The sequence below is a fragment of the Pituophis catenifer genome, unplaced genomic scaffold (genome assembly GCF_029215685.1).
Source record: "Pituophis catenifer annectens isolate HBS135680 unplaced genomic scaffold, rPitCat1.0.hap2 SCAF_1, whole genome shotgun sequence".
NCBI lineage: Eukaryota > Metazoa > Chordata > Lepidosauria > Squamata > Colubridae > Pituophis > Pituophis catenifer.
Genome location: NW_027256881.1, coordinates 225004133 through 225024322, shown reverse-complemented (window position 1 = coordinate 225024322; position 20190 = coordinate 225004133). Strand labels below are relative to the sequence as shown.

Here is a 20190-nt window from a genome sequence, read left to right as displayed (position 1 = left end):
GGCTTTCGCGGTCCCTATTGATATGTCCCACTTTTACAAATTTGAAGGTTTTGGATGTTTTTGCCCTCTGCTGGTGGCAGTGGATCAGATAGTGCTTTGGTAGGATATTCTAGTGGTAGGTGTGGTGTAGCCTCTGTGTTAATCCTGTTTAGATTTCCTTCCACCTTACAAATATCTTAGGATGGTTGTATTGTCCTGTTTTCACATCATCAAGAGGTTTGCCAGCTTCTGAACCATCTAATATCTTAAGTCCCATTAGAATGACTTCATCATAAATCTGATCAGATAGATAGGTCATGAATTGTTTAAATGTTAATGACTTAATGACCTTGACTATATTGGCTCTCATATACTTGCATCAGGTATTTTATATTCTTATAACTTTGTGAGCAAATGGGCAATTCCACTACAATGTCCAGAACTTTGTTTTATACTTTCTGATGCCAGTCCTATCTATGATTTCACCAGTCTTGAAAAGTGCAGTTTCTTACAGCAGCCAAACCATAGGACAGTCAGCTTGGAACATAGTCTCAAAAATGTGTATACTAAGTTTTCCCTGACTTTTTAGGCATGAATCTTCAAAATACTCTAGAAGTGGCCTGCATCCCTACTTTCCCTGTATTCTCAAAACTTTTCTATTGACACTTATGGGAGTATTGGACTGGTTGCAGAGGATACTTTACACTTCAGTTTGTTTCTAACTAACTGGCATGCTTAATTCTTCCCCAGTTTAACTTTTAATTTTTCTTATAGCTCCATTATTTTAATTTTCTCCTCTTTCTTCTATTCTATCCTCTTAAATTCCACCTCAGCTTGTACTTCTCATGTCCTGAGCTCAAGCAGATAGATGGATCCCATTGAGTGCTTGAGATGACTTCTGTAGTCTTTGGCACAAGTCTTGGAATCTAACAATCTGCAAAATATCTTCTAATAGCTGCTCAAGAGAAGTGTATCCCCATTTTTCAGTAGCATGCAAGGGTTTTTCTGCCCCTTAACACTAACCTAAACATCCTGTCAAATTTGAAAGTTTCCGTGTCACCACCTATTTTCTAGGCAGTGTCTCTTTTGATGTCCTCCCCCTAAACTCAGTCTTATGAGAATGGTAAATAAGAGACAACATGGAAAAAAGTTTAATTTCTATAATACATCTTGTAATACAAGTGAGTGTGACTATTGGCTCCAATCTTTCCCTCTCCTTTTGGGAGATAAATCACAACAAAGTTAAAAAAAGATGTTTATTTAAGTAACTCAAAAGATATATGAATTTGATCTACAAAAACACATTCAATACTCTGAGCAAACACAATAGTCCCAGTCGACTATAATTAGAGATATTGAGAAAGAGATGGTTTTGAAAATTTGTCATCATCCTAGACATTAAATAAATCTTAAATTCAGTCTGAAATTACTCAGAATGTCCTAAGTATGCAGAAATAAAGGAGGGGAGAGAACAAGGCTTTTAAATCAGGCAGAATAAATTAAAACATTGCAATGACTAACTAGAGCAATTACAGTACTGATTTCTGTAACAAAGGATTTAAAATAATCTGAATCCTGCTGGGGTGATTCAGAACACTCTATTTATTTTCCTAGTTTAGATACGGAAACCTCTTGCTTCACAAGTCTGGAATTCTGTTTTTGTCTTTTAAAAGAATAGAGCTTTTCTGTGTCTATGAGAGGAGTTGAGGAATCACCAAGCACATGTGGTAAAATGCATGCAGCCAAAAGGCTTATATTCAAATTCAGATGCTATCTTAACAATTAAACAGGCAGAAAGACTCTATATTATGAACACAGGATGATTATTCACAAGAAAAGCTATTCCCCAACAGATATGCATACATCTATGATAATTTGGGATCTCCCTCCTTGTTTATTCTGTGTACCCATAGTTCTAAATCTACAGCATCCAGTTTTAAATGTCATTTAAAAAAGTCAAAATTATACAATTCTTAGTGTATAGAAATGTATACAATACACTTCTACAGATCATCTGAAATTATCTGAGCAGTCAGATTCAGACTTTCTACACAGAGTTCAATATCTGGAATGTAGAATTTTATTATGAATTCAGAAGATAATAGCTAATACATTTTGGGGGGAAATCATGGGAGAAAAAGTGCACAATTACTTCTTTAGAATATGTTGTATAATAATCATGCTCTGCTTCCACCAATGAATAAAGTCTCCAATTCAGCAGTTGTAGGATCCACTGAATCAACCTCTTCTTTAAAGAAGTCTTCTTCAAGTTTCTTCCACCAGGGCCACTGCATATATTTTAATATTGTATTATGGGATTGTTTGGCTTTAGCTACCACAGGAACTGATCTGCTCATAAAGACATTCAGATCCTTCATGGTACATTCTGAGAGACTTGGAGCACCTATGGCAAAAATACATGTCATTCTTTAAAAGACTTGGTTAACCTTCTCTATATTTGCAGTTTTTATCATCTTGTTTTCAAAGTAGCATCCTACAGTGATGCAATAGGAAATACATATAGGAGCAATGCAGCTAAAGTACACCGAAGCAAGTTCTAACAAGTAAAGTGCATACTACATAACACTTGTGAAAGGAAAGAAACCAAAGACAACAGAGGGAAGCATGTAAGGGTGAGAAATTAGTGGTTGTCCAGATCAAAAGATGATAAATAAAAATCATAATGTTTTTTCTTGGCAGTTTGAAGTAAGGTTGTATATAAATAAGATTGAATGTATAAGAGTTTATGTCTAACATATGTAATTTGCTATCATAAGATTCATTTATGATCGCAACTTGCTTTAAAAGATTAGAACAAACTGCATTTAATCTGAAACTAATTTTTCAGGTTTTAGAGCCCAATTGAATTTTAGCAGCAAATCCTTTAAAAGTATAGTACATTTTACTACTTATTTTGCGGTAGAAAACAATAAAAAGCTCTCCACCTGCCCCAATTATTTATTATGTCTTATTTTAGATGAAAATATGCTATGTTATAAGTATATGGTTTGGAAGTAGAGATCAAATTTAGGGAAAACTGAAAATGATAGAAGCAAAACTATAACCAACATTTTAAAAGGCAAGTCTATTCACTGCTGAAGAACTAAACAACATTGGTTATATTACAGGCTAAAATTTCTACATGGAAGCAATTGTCAAGGATGGGACTAATAACAGAGAGCATGTGTTGACAGGTAATATAATAACAGAGTGGGCCAAAACTGACCATAAATTATGGTCACTTGAAGTATCACTTGAATTTTCTAACACAAAAAGCCTCTAGTGTTGTTTCTGAAGAATATTGTGGAAAATATTAGACATACTGAACTAGCAGAAATGGCAAAATTAATTTGTTTGATTAGAGAAAGATCAATAATTACATTTACCAATGACTGGAAAGCCCTTGTAGACATATTACTAAAAAAAGAAAAGAACTTATAATTTATTGGTTTGAACTTAGAAAACATAGTTTAGGGACAGAACAAAATTATGATATAACCTGGGAGAGAGCAAGGGTAAAATATATCTATAAATGTTGCTGTCAAGAAGATTGGAAGCAGCTTCTTTATAATCTTTCCTTTTCCAGTTATATATATATATATGTTTTCTCAGGTTTTCGCGGGTGTTTGTATGTAAGTCTTTGGTTATTCGGGTCTTCTCCCACGTAAAATTGGAAGTGTCTTGGCGACGTTTCGACGAAGTCTCATTCGTCATCTTCAGGCTGGTGTTCTCGGCTTCGTGCTTCCAGGAGCAATGTGAGATCGCAGCTGTCTCTTCCTTTTAACTGCTAGTGGAGGTGTGAGCTGATTGGGTGGGAACTTGGCTGTGTTCTGATTGGGTGGAGGTGTGTTCTGATTGGTTAGGGGCTTGGCTGTGCTCTGATTGGCTGGGGTTGTGTTCTGTTTGGGTGGGGGCTTGGTTGTGCTCAGCTTAGTCTGAGTTGCAGGGGGATTTGAGCTGGTGAGCTGCGTTGTTGTTGTTTGGCTTCGTGTTTGTGGCCGTGCGAGCTCTTCAGTCTGCTTCATGTATGGATTGGAGGGGTTTAAAGTGGCTAATGATGCAGCTGCGGTCTGGCTTCTGGTCCTTGGTCGTGGCTCATTATCAGTGTGGGTTTGAGTCTGCTTTCTGCGTGGATGTGTGGTGGTGACATCAGGTGTGGCACTCGTGAGTGTGGGTCTGGTGTCATTCGTCGTGTTAGGGACTCGTTTGTCAATAAGGGCGGGTTTCCAAATGGCTGGTAGGCGGGAGGTATCGTCTCGTTTGTTCATGCTGTGTGGGCGTTTTTCTATCTCAATGGCTTCTCTGATTATTCTGTTGTTAAAGTGTTCAGTTTTGGCGATAGTTCTGGTCTTTTTAAAGTCAATATCATGTCCTGTGGCTTTAAGGTGTTGGACCAGGGAAGAAGTTGGTTCCTCTTTTCTGACTGAGTTCTTGTGTTCTTCTATGCGTGCACTTATTCGTCTGTTGGTTTGTCCGATGTATGTGGTGGGGCAGGCGGTGCATGGGATTTCATATACTCCTTGATTTTCTAACTCAATTTTGTCTTTGGGGTTCCTTAGGATGGTGGATATTTTTCGGTTTGTGCAGAATGCTGTCTTGATGTTATGTTTGTGGAGGATTTTGCTTATTCTGTCTGTGGTGCCTTTTATGTATGGGAGGAGGGCCTTGCCGTTTTCTTGTTCTCTGTCTTGGATTTTAGTGGGGGTTTCTTTTTGGATTAGGTTGGTGATCTTATTTCTTTGGAATCCATTGGATGTGAGTACGTTAGTGAGGGTGTGTAGTTCGGTTTTTAGGTGTTGTTCGTCAGCTAAGCGTTTTGTTCTGGAAATGAGTGTCTTGGCTACAGAGTTGATCTGGGCAGGGTGGTGGTGTGAGAGTGCGTGCAGATAGCGGTTTGTGTGTGTTTTCTTCTGGTATATAGTGTGTCCTAGGGAGCCATTGGATTTTCTGTAGACTAAGACATCCAGGAAGGGAAGTTGGTTGTTCACTTCTGTTTCCATGGTGAACTGTATTTTGGGGTGTAGGCTGTTGAGGTGTGTGAGGAAGTTGTCCAGTTTTTCTTTCCCATGTGGCCAGATTATGAAGGTGTCATCCACATATCTGAGCCAGAGTTTGGGTTTGTGATCGGATTTTTCTAGAGCTTGGGTTTCAAAGTATTCCATATAGAGGTTGGCAATGACAGGTGAGAGGGGTGATCCCATGGGTGCTCCTTCTGTTTGTTTGTATTTCTGTCCATTATAGATGAAGTATGTGTTGGATAGGCAGTGGTTGGTCAGATCTAAGATGTGCTTGGGGGGGTTATATTTGTTTTGGATAACTGTCAAGGCTTCTTTGATTGGTACTTGGGTGAAGAGGGATATGACATCGAAGCTCACGAGTAGGTCACTGGGCTGTAAGTTTTGTTGCTTTATGATGTCTATGAACTGGAATGAGTTTTTTACGTATGAGGTGATGGATTCTGCATAGGGCTGTAGTTGTTTGGCGAGAAATTTGGCTAGGTTTTGTAGAGGTGAGCCTATGGAGCTGACTATGGGTCTAAGTGGGGTTCCTTCATTGTGTATCTTGGGGAGACCATAAAGCTTAGGGCATCTGCATGATTTCTCTCTGGGTATGGTTCTTTGCTGAATCTCTTCGCTGATGGGGGAGGCTTTTATTTTGGATCTGGTGGTTTTTTCCAGGTAGGTGGTGGGGTCTGTGTTTAGGGGTTTGTATATGGAGTCTTGGAGTAGGTTGGTTAATTTGGTTTGGTAGTCAGATGTGTTCATAACCACCGTGGCATTGCCCTTGTCTGCTGGTAGAATTATTATGCTGGTGTCTTCTTTCAGGTTAAGTAGTGCTGTCTGTTCCTCTTTGGGTAAGTTACTTTTGGGTGGCTTGCTGGTGCAGAGGATATTGGTGATTTCGAGTCTGATTCTGTTTGCATCGTCGGGGTTGATTTTGGTCAGGCTGGTTTCAACTCCGCATATAATGGTTTCAGTGGGGATGCTTTTGGGAGCGACTGCAAAGTTGAATCCTTTGGAAAGGACATTGGTTTCGGCTTTGGTGAGGATCCTATCTGAGATGTTATGCACTGTTTGTTTCATGTGTGGCTGTGAGGGTGGAGGGGATTGTTTCTGGCGTTCTTGTAGTCTTCGGAGCCTGACCAGCCTGACCAAAATCAACCCCGACGATGCAAACAGAATCAGACTCGAAATCACCAATATCCTCTGCACCAGCAAGCCACCCAAAAGTAACTTACCCAAAGAGGAACAGACAGCACTACTTAACCTGAAAGAAGACACCAGCATAATAATTCTACCAGCAGACAAGGGCAATGCCACGGTGGTTATGAACACATCTGACTACCAAACCAAATTAACCAACCTACTCCAAGACTCCATATACAAACCCCTAAACACAGACCCCACCACCTACCTGGAAAAAACCACCAGATCCAAAATAAAAGCCTCCCCCATCAGCGAAGAGATTCAGCAAAGAACCATACCCAGAGAGAAATCATGCAGATGCCCTAAGCTTTATGGTCTCCCCAAGATACACAATGAAGGAACCCCACTTAGACCCATAGTCAGCTCCATAGGCTCACCTCTACAAAACCTAGCCAAATTTCTCGCCAAACAACTACAGCCCTATGCAGAATCCATCACCTCATACGTAAAAAACTCATTCCAGTTCATAGACATCATAAAGCAACAAAACTTACAGCCCAGTGACCTACTCGTGAGCTTTGATGTCATATCCCTCTTCACCCAAGTACCAATCAAAGAAGCCTTGACAGTTATCCAAAACAAATATAACCCCCCCAAGCACATCTTAGATCTGACCAACCACTGCCTATCCAACACATACTTCATCTATAATGGACAGAAATACAAACAAACAGAAGGAGCACCCATGGGAACACCCCTCTCACCTGTCATTGCCAACCTCTATATGGAATACTTTGAAACCCAAGCTCTAGAAAAATCTGATCACAAACCCAAACTCTGGCTCAGATATGTGGATGACACCTTCATAATCTGGCCACATGGGAAAGAAAAACTGGACAACTTCCTCACACACCTCAACAGCCTACACCCCAAAATACAGTTCACCATGGAAACAGAAGTGAACAACCAACTTCCCTTCCTGGATGTCTTAGTCTACAGAAAATCCAATGGCTCCCTAGGACACACTATATACCAGAAGAAAACACACACAAACCGCTATCTGCACGCACTCTCACACCACCACCCTGCCCAGATCAACTCTGTAGCCAAGACACTCATTTCCAGAACAAAACGCTTAGCTGACGAACAACACCTAAAAACCGAACTACACACCCTCACTAACGTACTCACATCCAATGGATTCCAAAGAAATAAGATCACCAACCTAATCCAAAAAGAAACCCCCACTAAAATCCAAGACAGAGAACAAGAAAACGGCAAGGCCCTCCTCCCATACATAAAAGGCACCACAGACAGAATAAGCAAAATCCTCCACAAACATAACATCAAGACAGCATTCTGCACAAACCGAAAAATATCCACCATCCTAAGGAACCCCAAAGACAAAATTGAGTTAGAAAATCAAGGAGTATATGAAATCCCATGCACCGCCTGCCCCACCACATACATCGGACAAACCAACAGACGAATAAGTGCACGCATAGAAGAACACAAGAACTCAGTCAGAAAAGAGGAACCAACTTCTTCCCTGGTCCAACACCTTAAAGCCACAGGACATGATATTGACTTTAAAAAGACCAGAACTATCGCCAAAACTGAACACTTTAACAACAGAATAATCAGAGAAGCCATTGAGATAGAAAAACGCCCACACAGCATGAACAAACGAGACGATACCTCCCGCCTACCAGCCATTTGGAAACCCGCCCTTATTGACAAACGAGTCCCTAACACGACGAATGACACCAGACCCACACTCACGAGTGCCACACCTGATGTCACCACCACACATCCACGCAGAAAGCAGACTCAAACCCACACTGATAATGAGCCACGACCAAGGACCAGAAGCCAGACCGCAGCTGCATCATTAGCCACTTTAAACCCCTCCAATCCATACATGAAGCAGACTGAAGAGCTCGCACGGCCACAAACACGAAGCCAAACAACAACAACGCAGCTCACCAGCTCAAATCCCCTGCAACTCAGACTAAGCTGAGCACAACCAAGCCCCCACCCAAACAGAACACAACCCCAGCCAATCAGAGCACAGCCAAGCCCCTAACCAATCAGAACACACCTCCACCCAATCAGAACACAGCCAAGTTCCCACCCAATCAGCTCACACCTCCACTAGCAGTTAAAAGGAAGAGACAGCTGCGATCTCACATTGCTCCTGGAAGCACGAAGCCGAGAACACCAGCCTGAAGATGACGAATGAGACTTCGTCGAAACGTCGCCAAGACACTTCCAATTTTACGTGGGAGAAGACCCGAATAACCAAAGACCTACATATATATATATATATATATATATATATATATATATATATATATATATAAAATATACAAATGTATGTATCATATATGTATGCTTACATACATTACATACATACATACAATACATAATATAAATTCATTTATATCCTGCTTTTATTGTTTTCAGGGCCATCAGGTTCAGCATACACCAAGGTGATGCACTGCTCCTGTTGCTGTTCTGTCTATCAGCCAGATAATCACAAGGACTGGATACAGATACATGTGCCAGAATGGAACTACCACTCTGCTAAATAAATGAAAGATGTATCTATGGATCCTCTAGTCTCCTCCAGAATAAGAGTGCTAAGATCATATGCGTGTGATCATGTGTTTGTGAAAACATTAGAACAGCTCAAAACTGCAAACTGAAAGCATATGATATATTTGCCAAAATGTTCATAGTAATTCTTTCAGCACCTCCATATGCATGGGTAGGATAATGGTCAATGTGAAAAATAGAATTTTATAACCATAATACTTAAGCATCAACTGGCTATGTGAATTCATAATTTACACAGGAATGATGATCTCTGAAGAAAATTCAAGCTGGGTGAAGTAGTGTCTACTTGAATAATTCAGGTGTGATATTAATCAGCATTCACCACATCAGAGCTAACCTGGGAAGACAATCAATGCAAAACCAAAATAAGATAAGACACATACTTAACAATTGATCCACATCTGTGTGAACTTGGGCTAGCAAAGCCTCTCGATGTTGTTTTGCTTTCTGATCTTTTCTTTTTCTCAGCATATAGTGGGCTAGTTTTTCCTGGGCTTGATGATGAAGTTCTCTGCTCATTTCTTCTGACATTGCAGAAGCCTGGAGAAAAATTACAGTCTCTGTCACCATTAACGGTTATCAGCTTCAAACCTTTGTAAGGGTCTGCAGGACAACATTTGCATTCCTTGGGAACTGGTGAATCTAATCACTGTGCTTCTATGTTTTCTCTCTGAAGCTACTGATCCATCACTGAATTAATTTAGTTTCTTAATTAAGGTTCAGGAAGAAGCAACTTCCTATTATTAGATTAAAGAAAAGACCCAAACAACCCTACCAAATATTTTATGTTTCCCATATCAAATAAAAGCAAAGCAGGTTATCCATGGCATAGTTTCAATTTATATAGCTATAAAAATTTACAGATTATTGGCATGTTTTATTAGGTAAAGGGAATAGAATTAAAGAAAATATGTACATGGATTATAACTTCAAGATTTGAAGACAATGCTGTAAAGCTACTACAGGTAGTCCTCAAGTTATGACTGTAATGGAGCCTGCCTATCATGGTAGTAACTCTTGATAGCTGTAAAATGGGTCAATCACATGACCAACCTGATTTTACAAAGTTTTTTGTAAAGGTCATTAAGCAAATCACAGTGGTCATCAAGTGAATGTGGCCCTTAAGTGAATCAATGGTCTACTATGGGTGCGGAAACCAGATGTAAATGCCAGTTTTCAGCAAAACTATTTAAAATGTAGTCATATGACTGTGGGATGCTTCAAAGGCCCAAAGCTTCTTGGATGAAAAGCAAAACATCTTCTTCTTCTTCCTCAAGGAAAAACCAGTCCAGTTGCCTTTTGAAGAAAAAAAACACTTTTGAGACCATCCAGGGGATAGGGATGTAATGATGACTTACTGGGTGCAATTTGATATAGCTTTCCACCTTTTGCTGCAATGATATCCTCTGTTCATCTGAAAGAGATTCAGGCTGTTTCCAGAGAGAATATGCCTTTCTTCTTTTCTTTTCCAAGAATTTAAGCACCTTATTGAAACAAAATATTAATAAAAAGTGTCAACCCTTTACAGAATCTTAATATTTACGTAGGTCAGGTTCATGGAATACCTTCTTAGTGAGCATGGAAATTTTAGAAAACGAAATGTTACATCAACGCTATTTTCAATGCAAGACCAATCCTGATGGATCACATTTAAACAGCTACGTATGTTAGAACATTTTTAGTGTATCTTCCTAAAACAACTGCCATATCCTGGACCCAGCAGTTTTCTCCACACCCTCTTCACGCATGGGAAAGGAGATGGATCCTGTAATGCTGGCCATGAGCCCTAATCCTCCATGAATGACACTCATTCTTTACAACTCATTCTAGTAAGTCCTGAAATTGAACTGGTGGGAAAACATTACAGCTGCAGATGCAGCTAAAGTTTCGCCTTCACATGTTTTAAAAAAGACATCAAGAAGGGACTTATTTGAACCATAAAGTAATTACAGAGATTAGATTTAGAATTGCCACTTATTACTGGGTTGAAGAAGAAATATTAAATTTAGGGTTTTCTTTGGCCAACACACTATGTAGGAAGTCCATAAACCCATAAAAAAAAAAAAAGAATATCCTCGGTAAAAGATATCAAGAATCAATGTACCTCAGTATTTTCTTTGCTAATTAGTATCTACAGCAGCATTTTTGCCTTGGTAGTACAGTGGTCTAAAGCACCCTGTTATTAAGAACAGCTGCCTGCAATTACTGCAGGTTCGAATCTCGCCAAGGCTCAAGGTTGACTCAGCCTTCCATCCTTTCTAAGGTAGGTAAATTGAGGACCCAGTTGTGGGGGCAATAAGATGACTTTGTATAAATATACAAAAGAATGAAGGCTATTGCTTAGCGCATTGTAAGACGCCCTGAGTCTCCGGAGAAGGGCGGCATATAAATCAAATTTAAAAAAAAAAAAAAAAGTTGTGACAAAATCACAGGGTTTTTTTTTTTTTTTTCCTCTTGAACCTTTTTTTCAGGCAGATAAAGCTAGAACAAGATTTACTTCAATACTGACAGCCTGGTTCAAGCCACTTAATTTAGAGCATCACTGATGTAAGGAATAATTTGACTAACTGGTAGCAAGATTATAAAAACAAGAATAGTTTTAAATATGCTATTTAAATACTGTTCCAATGTAAGTCTTGCAGACCGGACCTTCTGAAACATTGCTTTTAATAAAGTACTTAGATTTTTGTAGACAGCAGTGTTCCATGAACATCTTAATTTACAAATTTAAGTTAGAAGATGCAGGGGAGGTCCTGAATTTGAGATGTTTTTTTTTTTAATATACTGATGCAAAATGTTTTGTATCATACCAACAGTTGATTTGCATACTGACCGCTCTCTGAATGAGGACAGCTGCTTTATATTCCTTGAGATTTCTTTTTTGCTGATGAAAATTTCTCCTTGCTTTAAATGCTCTCCAGTATCTTTGGATGGTTAGGGCTGCTTTCTCTTTCATTTCATGCATATGCTTATCTATTTGACCTGGGAGATAAAGAGCATATATTCATTATTAGAAAATCAGAATTCATACAAGCAGAGATTTGAATTTCATTCCAGCTAGATTAAAAATGCAGAAGAGAAACCATACAGGGTTAGAGTAAAACATTTTTTTAAAACAGAAAACCACTATAGTTACTTGCACCATCATTTTGTAGACCATAGCCATCTAGGCAAAGCAAGTTTATCTGCTACCTCATGGATATGCACAATATGACATCACAGAATTGATATAGCCCCCCAATTTGTACTCCACCCAGAGATTGCAACTGAATTCTAAGTTTTAATACGACAGGACCGGAAATATTATAACATGATTATTACAGATGTGATTTCATTTATAATACCTAAATATTTGATAATACATTATTATTGTGCTAGCCCCATCCTCTATTTGTGCATTATATAGATGTTATACCAAATACAACATGTACTGTATGATTCATATACATTTTAATGCACCTATCCTGAATTATGCCTTTTTTAGTCAACTTTTTACTACACATTTTGCCCTATTCCTTTGATAATAGATCCATCATAAATTATAAAAGTCCTTTAAAGCAGTGGTCACCAACCAGTGATCTGTGAGAAAATTATGGTGGTCCGCGGCGCACCTGGGTGGAGGAGCTGCTCCAAGATGAGAAATGGCCAGTCCTGTGACTAGAGCTCTGGAATATTGGCTAGACAGCTCATGGTGGGGCTGTAAATCTCCACTGTAGAGGGAGGTTTGTGCAACTTGCAACTCAGCCCTCGCCGGCTGGAATGATGTAATGGTGCAAGGGGAGGGGGCGCGGTGCAGGTGGGTCGAAGCAATGGGTGGCGGCAACCCCGGGCTGTTTCTTCCCCCTGTTGTGGCTTCCTGTCGTCTGAACCCAACAGTGGCTATCCCTGCCCCTTGCCCTCCCTTCCCAGTCACTCCTCGCCTGGCAAGGGAAGGACAAGGGATGGAGATTTGCTCCATATTCCAGAGCGGGAGCGAAGCTTCGTCTCTTGCTGGATCTCGCGGCCATTTCTTCTGGCCCTTGTTGGTGCTCCGTGCACCTTGGTCTCTCGGGCAGATACTTGACTTCCTCTCAGCCCCAAGATACTGGCTGGTCCATGAGATGAGAGAGAGAAAGAGAATGACAGAGAGAAAATCAGAGAGAATGAAAGAGAGAGAGAGAATGAGAAAGTGGGAGAGAGAGAGAGAAAGAAAGAAAGAAAGAGGGGGAGAGAGATGAGAGAAAGATGGGGAAAGAGAAAGAATGAAAGAGTGAGAGAGAGAATGAGAGAAAGTGGGAGAGAAAGAGAGAGAATGAAAGAGAATCAGAGAATGAGAGAGAGAGAGAGAGAGAATGAGGAAGAATCAGAATGAGACACAGAGAGAGAAAGAGACAGAGAATAAAAGAGAAAAAGAGAAAGAGAGAATCAGAGGGAATGAGAGAATCAGAATGAGAAAGAATGAGAGAGAAAGAGACAGAGAACGAAAGAGAGAGAATCAGAGAGAGAATGTGGGAGAGAGAAAGAGAGATGAGAGAAAGGGGGAGAGAGATGAGAGAAAGAAAGAGTGGGTGAGAGAGAGAGAATGAAAGAGAATCAGAGAGAATGAGAGAATCAGAATGAGACACAGAGAGAAAGAGACAGAATGAAAGAGAGAGAGAATTAGAGAGAAAGAGAATCAGAGAGAGAATGAGAGTGAGAGAAAGAGACAGAGAATGAAAGAGAGGGAATCAGAGAGAGAGAGAGAGAGAGAGAGAGACAGAATGAAAGAGAGAATCAGAGAGAGATTCGTATTAGTGGTCTGAGGGATTTAAAATTCTGAATTTGGTGGTCCCTGAGATTCACAAGGTTGGGGACCCCTGCTTTAGAGCATCAATGATGTCACCTTGGGGAATAAAGCAAAGATAAAAAAAAATCAAAATTAAAGTAAAAGGGATACGTGTCCCCTAATGGTTCCTCATGGTTCTGTAATAATTATACCTGCATGGACAATTTCCAATAGCGTCAGCTGCCGCTCATGAAACAGCCTCATGGCTCTTTGTCTCTGAAGCTGCAGTTGTTGACGGAGACATTCTTCTTCTCTCTGTCTTTTTAAACTTTGTAATTCCTCTTCTCTTTTAGCTCTATAAACAAGTAAAAAAAAAACAACCCACTGAAAATGCTGTTTTCAACATTTAAACTGTTTCCAGTTTTAGCACAGTTTAAGGCTAAGTCATGAGAATTTCTGCCATTTGCTCTTCCACAGACCAAAGTTGCCTAGCCATTTGTAGACAGAAAGAGTTAAGGGACTTCAAACATCATGAAGTCCAGCTTCCTGCCTATTACTATAGTGTTCCTGAGAAGTGGCCATTCAGCTCTGCTTAAACTCCTTTAAGCAATTAAGGACAATTAATTGCAATGTTATTTGTTTCTTAGTGTATTACTGACATTCACTCTTAATTGCCTGATGGAGGAAAAAAGGAAATAGATTGCTCCACAAGACATAGCCAAAACAAATCCTCCCCAGAGTGGACAAAGCCATATTTTTGGGAATCTTTTTTATCTGGGGAGGTCTGGGCTATTTTTAAAGGAACGGCATTATTTTTGATTAATTTTACAATCTCTAGGTAATTCTTGTGGGATTATTTTTAGGCCCCAGTTTAATACCTATTCTAAATTCTGAATATCAAAAATAAACTCATCAGTGACTGCCTAGACTCCTGCCCTCCTTGCCCTTCCATTTTGAAGACATGGCCGTGTCTTCCTCTGGTCCCATATTATTTTATAGTTCTTAATGAGGTATGCTAGTATGTGATAGTAAACCTTAGTTTACTTAGTTGAATCTAAAAGCAAGATCTACTTCAGCTGTTTTCAGCAATGGCAATTAAGCACTTCTGAGAAGAATCACATGAAGAGTAAACAAAAGCATTCTTTTAACACACACACACACACACACACACACACACACACACTTATGTATATGAGAGTGTCATTTTGGCATAGTGGTTAAAGTACCAGGCAAGAAACTAGGACACAGTGAGTTCTAATTCTACTTAGGGCATAAAGCCAGATGGTTGATTGTGAGCCAGTCACTCTCTATCTCGGCCCAGGAAAATTGCAAGAGCAAATCACTCTTGAAAATATTACCAAGAAAACTGCAGGGATTAGTTTAGGCGGTCCCCTGGAGTCAAGAGTGACTAAAATGCACATACATATACACAAATTATTTATTTAGCATAGAATAACAGAGTTGGAAGGGACCTTGGAGGTCTTCTAGTCCAACCTCCTGCTTAGGCAGGAAACCCTACACCACTTCTGACAAATGGTTATCCAACATCATCTTAAAAACTTCCAGTGTTGGAGCATTCACAATTTCTGAAGACAAGTTGTTCCACTGATTAATTGTTTTCACCACTGAATTTCATTTTGTTAGATAGCGCCCAATGTTCAAGTCTGTCAAGATCCTTCTGTATCTTAAGCCTATCTTCTGGAGTGTTGGCTCTTCCTGCTAGCTTGGTGTCGTCTGCAAATTTGATGAGTTCCCCATCTATCCCCTCATCCAAGTCATTGATGAAGATGTTGAAGAGTACTGGGCCTAAAACAGAGCCTTAGGGTACTCCACTGCATACTTCCCTCCATGTAGATGCAGTTCCATTGAGGACTACACGTTGAGTGCGATTGGTCAGCCAGTTACAAATCCATCTGATGGTGATGCTGACTAACCCACATTTTTCTACTTTATCTGGTAGTATGTTATGGTCTATTTTATCAAATGCCTTACTGAAGTCCAAGTACATTATGTCGACAGTATTCCTCTGGTCCACTAATTTTGTCACTTTGTCAAAGAATGCAATGAGATTAGTCTGGCATGATCTGTTTTTGACAAATCCACGTTGGCTTTTGGTTATTACTTTATTTGTTTCTAGGTGTTCATTGATTCGTTGCTTGATTATCTTTTCCAGAATCTTCCCTGTTATTGAGGTCAGGTTGATAGGTCTGTAGTTTCCTGGATCTATTTTTTTTCCTTTTTTGAAGATGGGAACTACATCAGCTCTTTTCCAGTCCTCTGGCAGTTCCCCGGTGCTCCATACTCCATCTATGCATGCTGGGATCAGGCAATATAATTTATACCTTATATAGTAGTATACACCACACTATATAGAGTGTAGTGTAGCAATGAAGCATGGAATTTTCATTTTGAAAATAATCTGCAGGGCTGAAAATCCATGAATGAAATCTGCCCTCTAGTGGATTCCTCAAACAAGTACCAATTAAGAACTTTTGGTATTTTTATAAATAAATCAGGGTATGGTTATAGCATAGTCCAACCACAATAAAAAAAAACATTAACAAATAAAAATAATTGGGATATAAAGCCATAAAATAATTCCAATTCAGCACCATATCTTTACCAGAATATCTGCAAATACTGAATGCAAAGAAAGGAATTAATCATAGTAGTATTAACAAAATTGCCTCTAGATAAGATGGGCACTATATAAATGTAATAAATAAATAATAGGAAAAATATGTAAGCCTCAGACAATGCATAAATACAGAAGGGAGTGAAGAAATTCTAATCTAATTCTTTCACTCTAATTCTTCAGAAACAAGTTTCTTCTTAGAAGATCAACACAGAGAAATTATGCCTATTGTGACTTTAAATACTGGTATAAGCTTATTCCTCCAAAGCCTCTGGATATCTCCAGATTAAAAAAAAACATACACATGGAGATTTTATTCAGTAAATACATACCTATGTTGATGTCCCTGGCCGGATGGGAGGTCTGGAAAATCCTTATATTGTAGCTTTACTTTCCAAGCCATTTTAACAATACAATATTGTTTTCACTTTAAAAAACCCAGAGTTTTACCTAAATTTCCTTTGCAAGATAGTTATAGCTTTTGGAAGCTGCCTTAATCTTTTTCGTGTCTGATATCCTCTCCAAGATGCTTGGATTAAACACGCTGCTTGATGCATTTTCTGAAATCAACAAATTAGCTTATTTATTTTTCAACTACTGCGTGTGGTAATTAAATGGTTGTAGATGTTAAGAATGTACATTCTCTATGAACTTTATTTGATTTGACAATTTTCTAGTCTACATTCCAACCAAGGCTGGTTTATAATCTAATTAGAAAGAGATCTGTTCCAGGCTTGGAGATATGGCAAACTCTCTATGAAGAATTAAGCTTACAATTTCAGAATGCTTCTACAATAGTTCTCCTTCACATAGCCACATTCCAATTATGTGACCAGATTAGAAATTATGAAACACGTATGAATACACTGGATAAGATCTAACATGAGCTACCTCCACCATACACAGAATTCTTTCTACAAAACACACAGTATACCTGTGTCGTACCTGTGGATCACAAGAACTGGAGTTTTCTGCATCCAGCAAGTCCAGCAATTGATTGAGATTCTTGTCAAATCCTTTGCCAGTCCATTGCTTGCTTAGAAGAGTATGTAGCCCTTAATAAATGAGATGTGCTAAGATAAATATGCTACTTGGTTAAGAAAAAGTGCTTGTTTATTCACCCTACAGATGTCAATTATAAATTACTAGTGGCACAGATACTAAGATAAGAGTTAGAATGTTCCACACTAAATGTACACCAGTGGCAAGAAGTAGTGAAAGAGCCAAAGAAAAGCTTAATTAATTAATGGATTGATTGTACAGGACATGGTAATATAACTTCCTGCACTGAATGCAGGTGAAAGGAAGAATATACACTCATAATAAATGACTGACTGACTGAATAAATAAATATATCCATTGCTTTTTCTAGTATATGATTATGGCAATATAAAACATATATACATATTATGTCCTTCAATTATACCTGTTTTACTATACATAATGATAGATTCCTTTACAGGACTTCACCCATAATATTCACTGTTTCAAAACAATGCCCAATTAATACATTTTACAATCAATAACATGAGTGCTAAAGCTGGAGAACCAATACATGTAACAAACTGTTTGGATTACAGTTACTCCAAGGAATGTTCAATGCCAACATTTATTATTCTATAATATTTTTCAAAATCCAATTTTTTTGGACAAACCTTTGTAGCGAGCATTCACTGTGATAACAAGTTGGGCATCAGATTCTGTGATCAAAAGTAACAGTTTAACAGTTGCATTTCCTCTGGCAGGGTTGGTGGTAGAGGAAATCTTGTAAATAAGTTCATCCAGAAGGAAGTGCAGGGCCTCTTCAGTTATTTGAACTAATGCTTTACTGAGAAATCCAGAAAGAGAGGAAATCATATTGGAATAAAAATTGTGGATGGGAAATGGGGCAGGATTAGACGAACCCCAACCATATTGTAATATAAAAATACACTAAATCCTTTGAATGAGGCTCTACCAACTCAAACGTCAGGGGACTCCAATATCCATTTATTTGATGCATGTCAGGTTTCCCACCACATCTGCCTTTTACAATTTAAAAAATGTAATAAATGAGAAGGTGGCATGTTGCAAATGAGCCCCATGAGCATCCTATGAACAGAGAAATAATAGGTAACTGAAGCCGTCTGATGCTTCAGTTGGCAATGTTCTACACTGGCTCCCAAGAGCTACTGAGAAAAAATAATAGGAGTCTCTCAAGGACAGTATTGGCAGGCACCATTTTTTTCCCAACAGATGCTCTATATCCGGCTACATCCCTGCAATAATCATTTCATGAATAGGGACGCACCTCTCTCAGCATTCATTTTGTGAAAGCCTCCACCTATGTCCAACATGCCAAACATGTCCACCAGTTAACAAAAAAATAAAGGGGGGGGGGAGGACGCTAGCTTTAAACTATAGCTATAATCTTGTATCTCTTGTTTTAGAATGAAGAATATGGAATTATGAAGATGAAAAGCTAATTAACCTGGAGGAGCTATTCATATTTTAGGATGAATTTCAAACTAATTGTTTTTAATGTTAAAAAGATACACTTTGGTATATAATTACCTATTGGTCCTTAAAATATTCTGCAAGAGTGACAGAGTCTGGGTTGTTGTTTCAGCATCATCAGTTGTCAGCAATTGCTGGAAGTGTTTATTTTGAAGCACTAGTGCAAAAACAGGAAATCTATTTCAAACAGAAGTTCAATCTATGCTAAATTTTATTTCAGGGGAGGAGAGTGGGAGCTAACAGCAACCCTCTAAATGCAGATCACAGGTGAATCAGAAACTATAATAACATTCATACCCAATGAATGTTATTCATTGGCTTGTTATTCAAGGGCTTTTCTTCCCTTACCATTTTCTACTAGATGGATGTGACCTCTACACAACCAACAGATGGCATCAGTCACTGTCCTGAAACAATGTAGAAATTCATTCCTTTTTTCATCCTTAATGAAAACATAAAGGAAAACTTATGATTAAAATTCTTGAAAAACATAAATTAAATAGTGATTATACCCTCAAGCTATACTTATTAAAAATATGATATTCTTCTAAAACTGAGAAAGGGACTGGGATCTACTTAAGTGTCAGCATAGGCACCTTAAGAAAATAATCTTTTTCCTTCTTATTCTGAGACTGATCCAACCAGTGGTGAAATCCGAACCAGTTTGCTACCGGTTCACTGGCCGTGCATGCACCCCACATGCCAAATGTGCACATGCACAGTGCGCACATTACGCGTGCTGTGTGCGCACAAGCATTCACAGTACACGCCAAAAGGAGGCTTTGGAAGGTAAGTAGAACAGCAGGGGGGGATCAGCTATGGTGCGCGATTTAGCTTTGCTAGAAAGCAGTATTTCCTGCTTTCTAGCAAAGCTAAACCCCGCTGCACAGCTGATTCCCCCCCTGCTGTTATACTTATCTTCCCAAGCCTCCTTTTGGTGCATGCTGTGCGTGTGCACATGCACAGTACGTGCCAAAAGGAGGCTTGGGAAGGTAAGTAGAACAGTGAGGGGGGGGGGAAATCAGCTGTGACGTGTGATTTATCTTTTCTAGAAAGCAGGATTTCCTGCTTTCTAGCAAAGCTAAACCACGGTGCACAGCTAATCGTCAGAAATACCAGTGCGGAGGAACCGGCAGCTTTTTTAAACTACTGGTTTGCCCGAACTGGTAGCTTTTTTTTTTTTTACTACCAGTTCACTTTTTTTTTTCGCTTTTAATTTTTATCACTACTGGTTTGCCCAAACCACAGCAAACTGGTAGCATTTCACCCCTGGTTCCAACCAAGTATAAGGTATTTCTTTGCAGGATCCAGCATGTCTCTTAGCAATAACTAATATGCAAAAGTGTACTGTACATCACAATTATCTTAAAAACATGGAATGTTGGATATTTTTATTTTTACTGAATTTGTGACCTTTAATATGGTTGGGGCATCAACTTTCATGATTCCTATTAGGAATGATACTGAGGCTGATGAGAGATGTAGTTCAACTTAGGTTGAAAGCTGATATATGACATTAAGTGTTAAGGGAGGAAGAAATGTTAATGCTAAATCAACTGGAATACTTTTAT

At 39.0% G+C, this 20190-nt stretch overlaps 1 protein-coding gene across 1 annotated transcript in view; it reads right to left on the bottom strand.

Annotated features, from left to right (window-relative positions):
* Positions 1-2102: 2102 nt before the first annotated feature.
* Positions 2103-20190, bottom strand: part of IQCB1 (IQ motif containing B1) — a 29520-nt gene continuing 11432 nt past the window's right edge. Inside the window, exons 4-13 of the mRNA XM_070957094.1 lie at positions 18968-19061; positions 18677-18776; positions 17779-17951; positions 17069-17178; positions 16574-16683; positions 13701-13843; positions 11578-11726; positions 10103-10228; positions 9128-9284; positions 2103-2383 (exon numbers count right to left, since the gene is read on the bottom strand). Coding sequence (XP_070813195.1) covers positions 2157-2383; positions 9128-9284; positions 10103-10228; positions 11578-11726; positions 13701-13843; positions 16574-16683; positions 17069-17178; positions 17779-17951; positions 18677-18776; positions 18968-19061 — 1389 coding nt within the window. The 3' untranslated portion in view covers positions 2103-2156. The remainder of the gene's footprint in view (positions 2384-9127; positions 9285-10102; positions 10229-11577; positions 11727-13700; positions 13844-16573; positions 16684-17068; positions 17179-17778; positions 17952-18676; positions 18777-18967; positions 19062-20190) is intronic.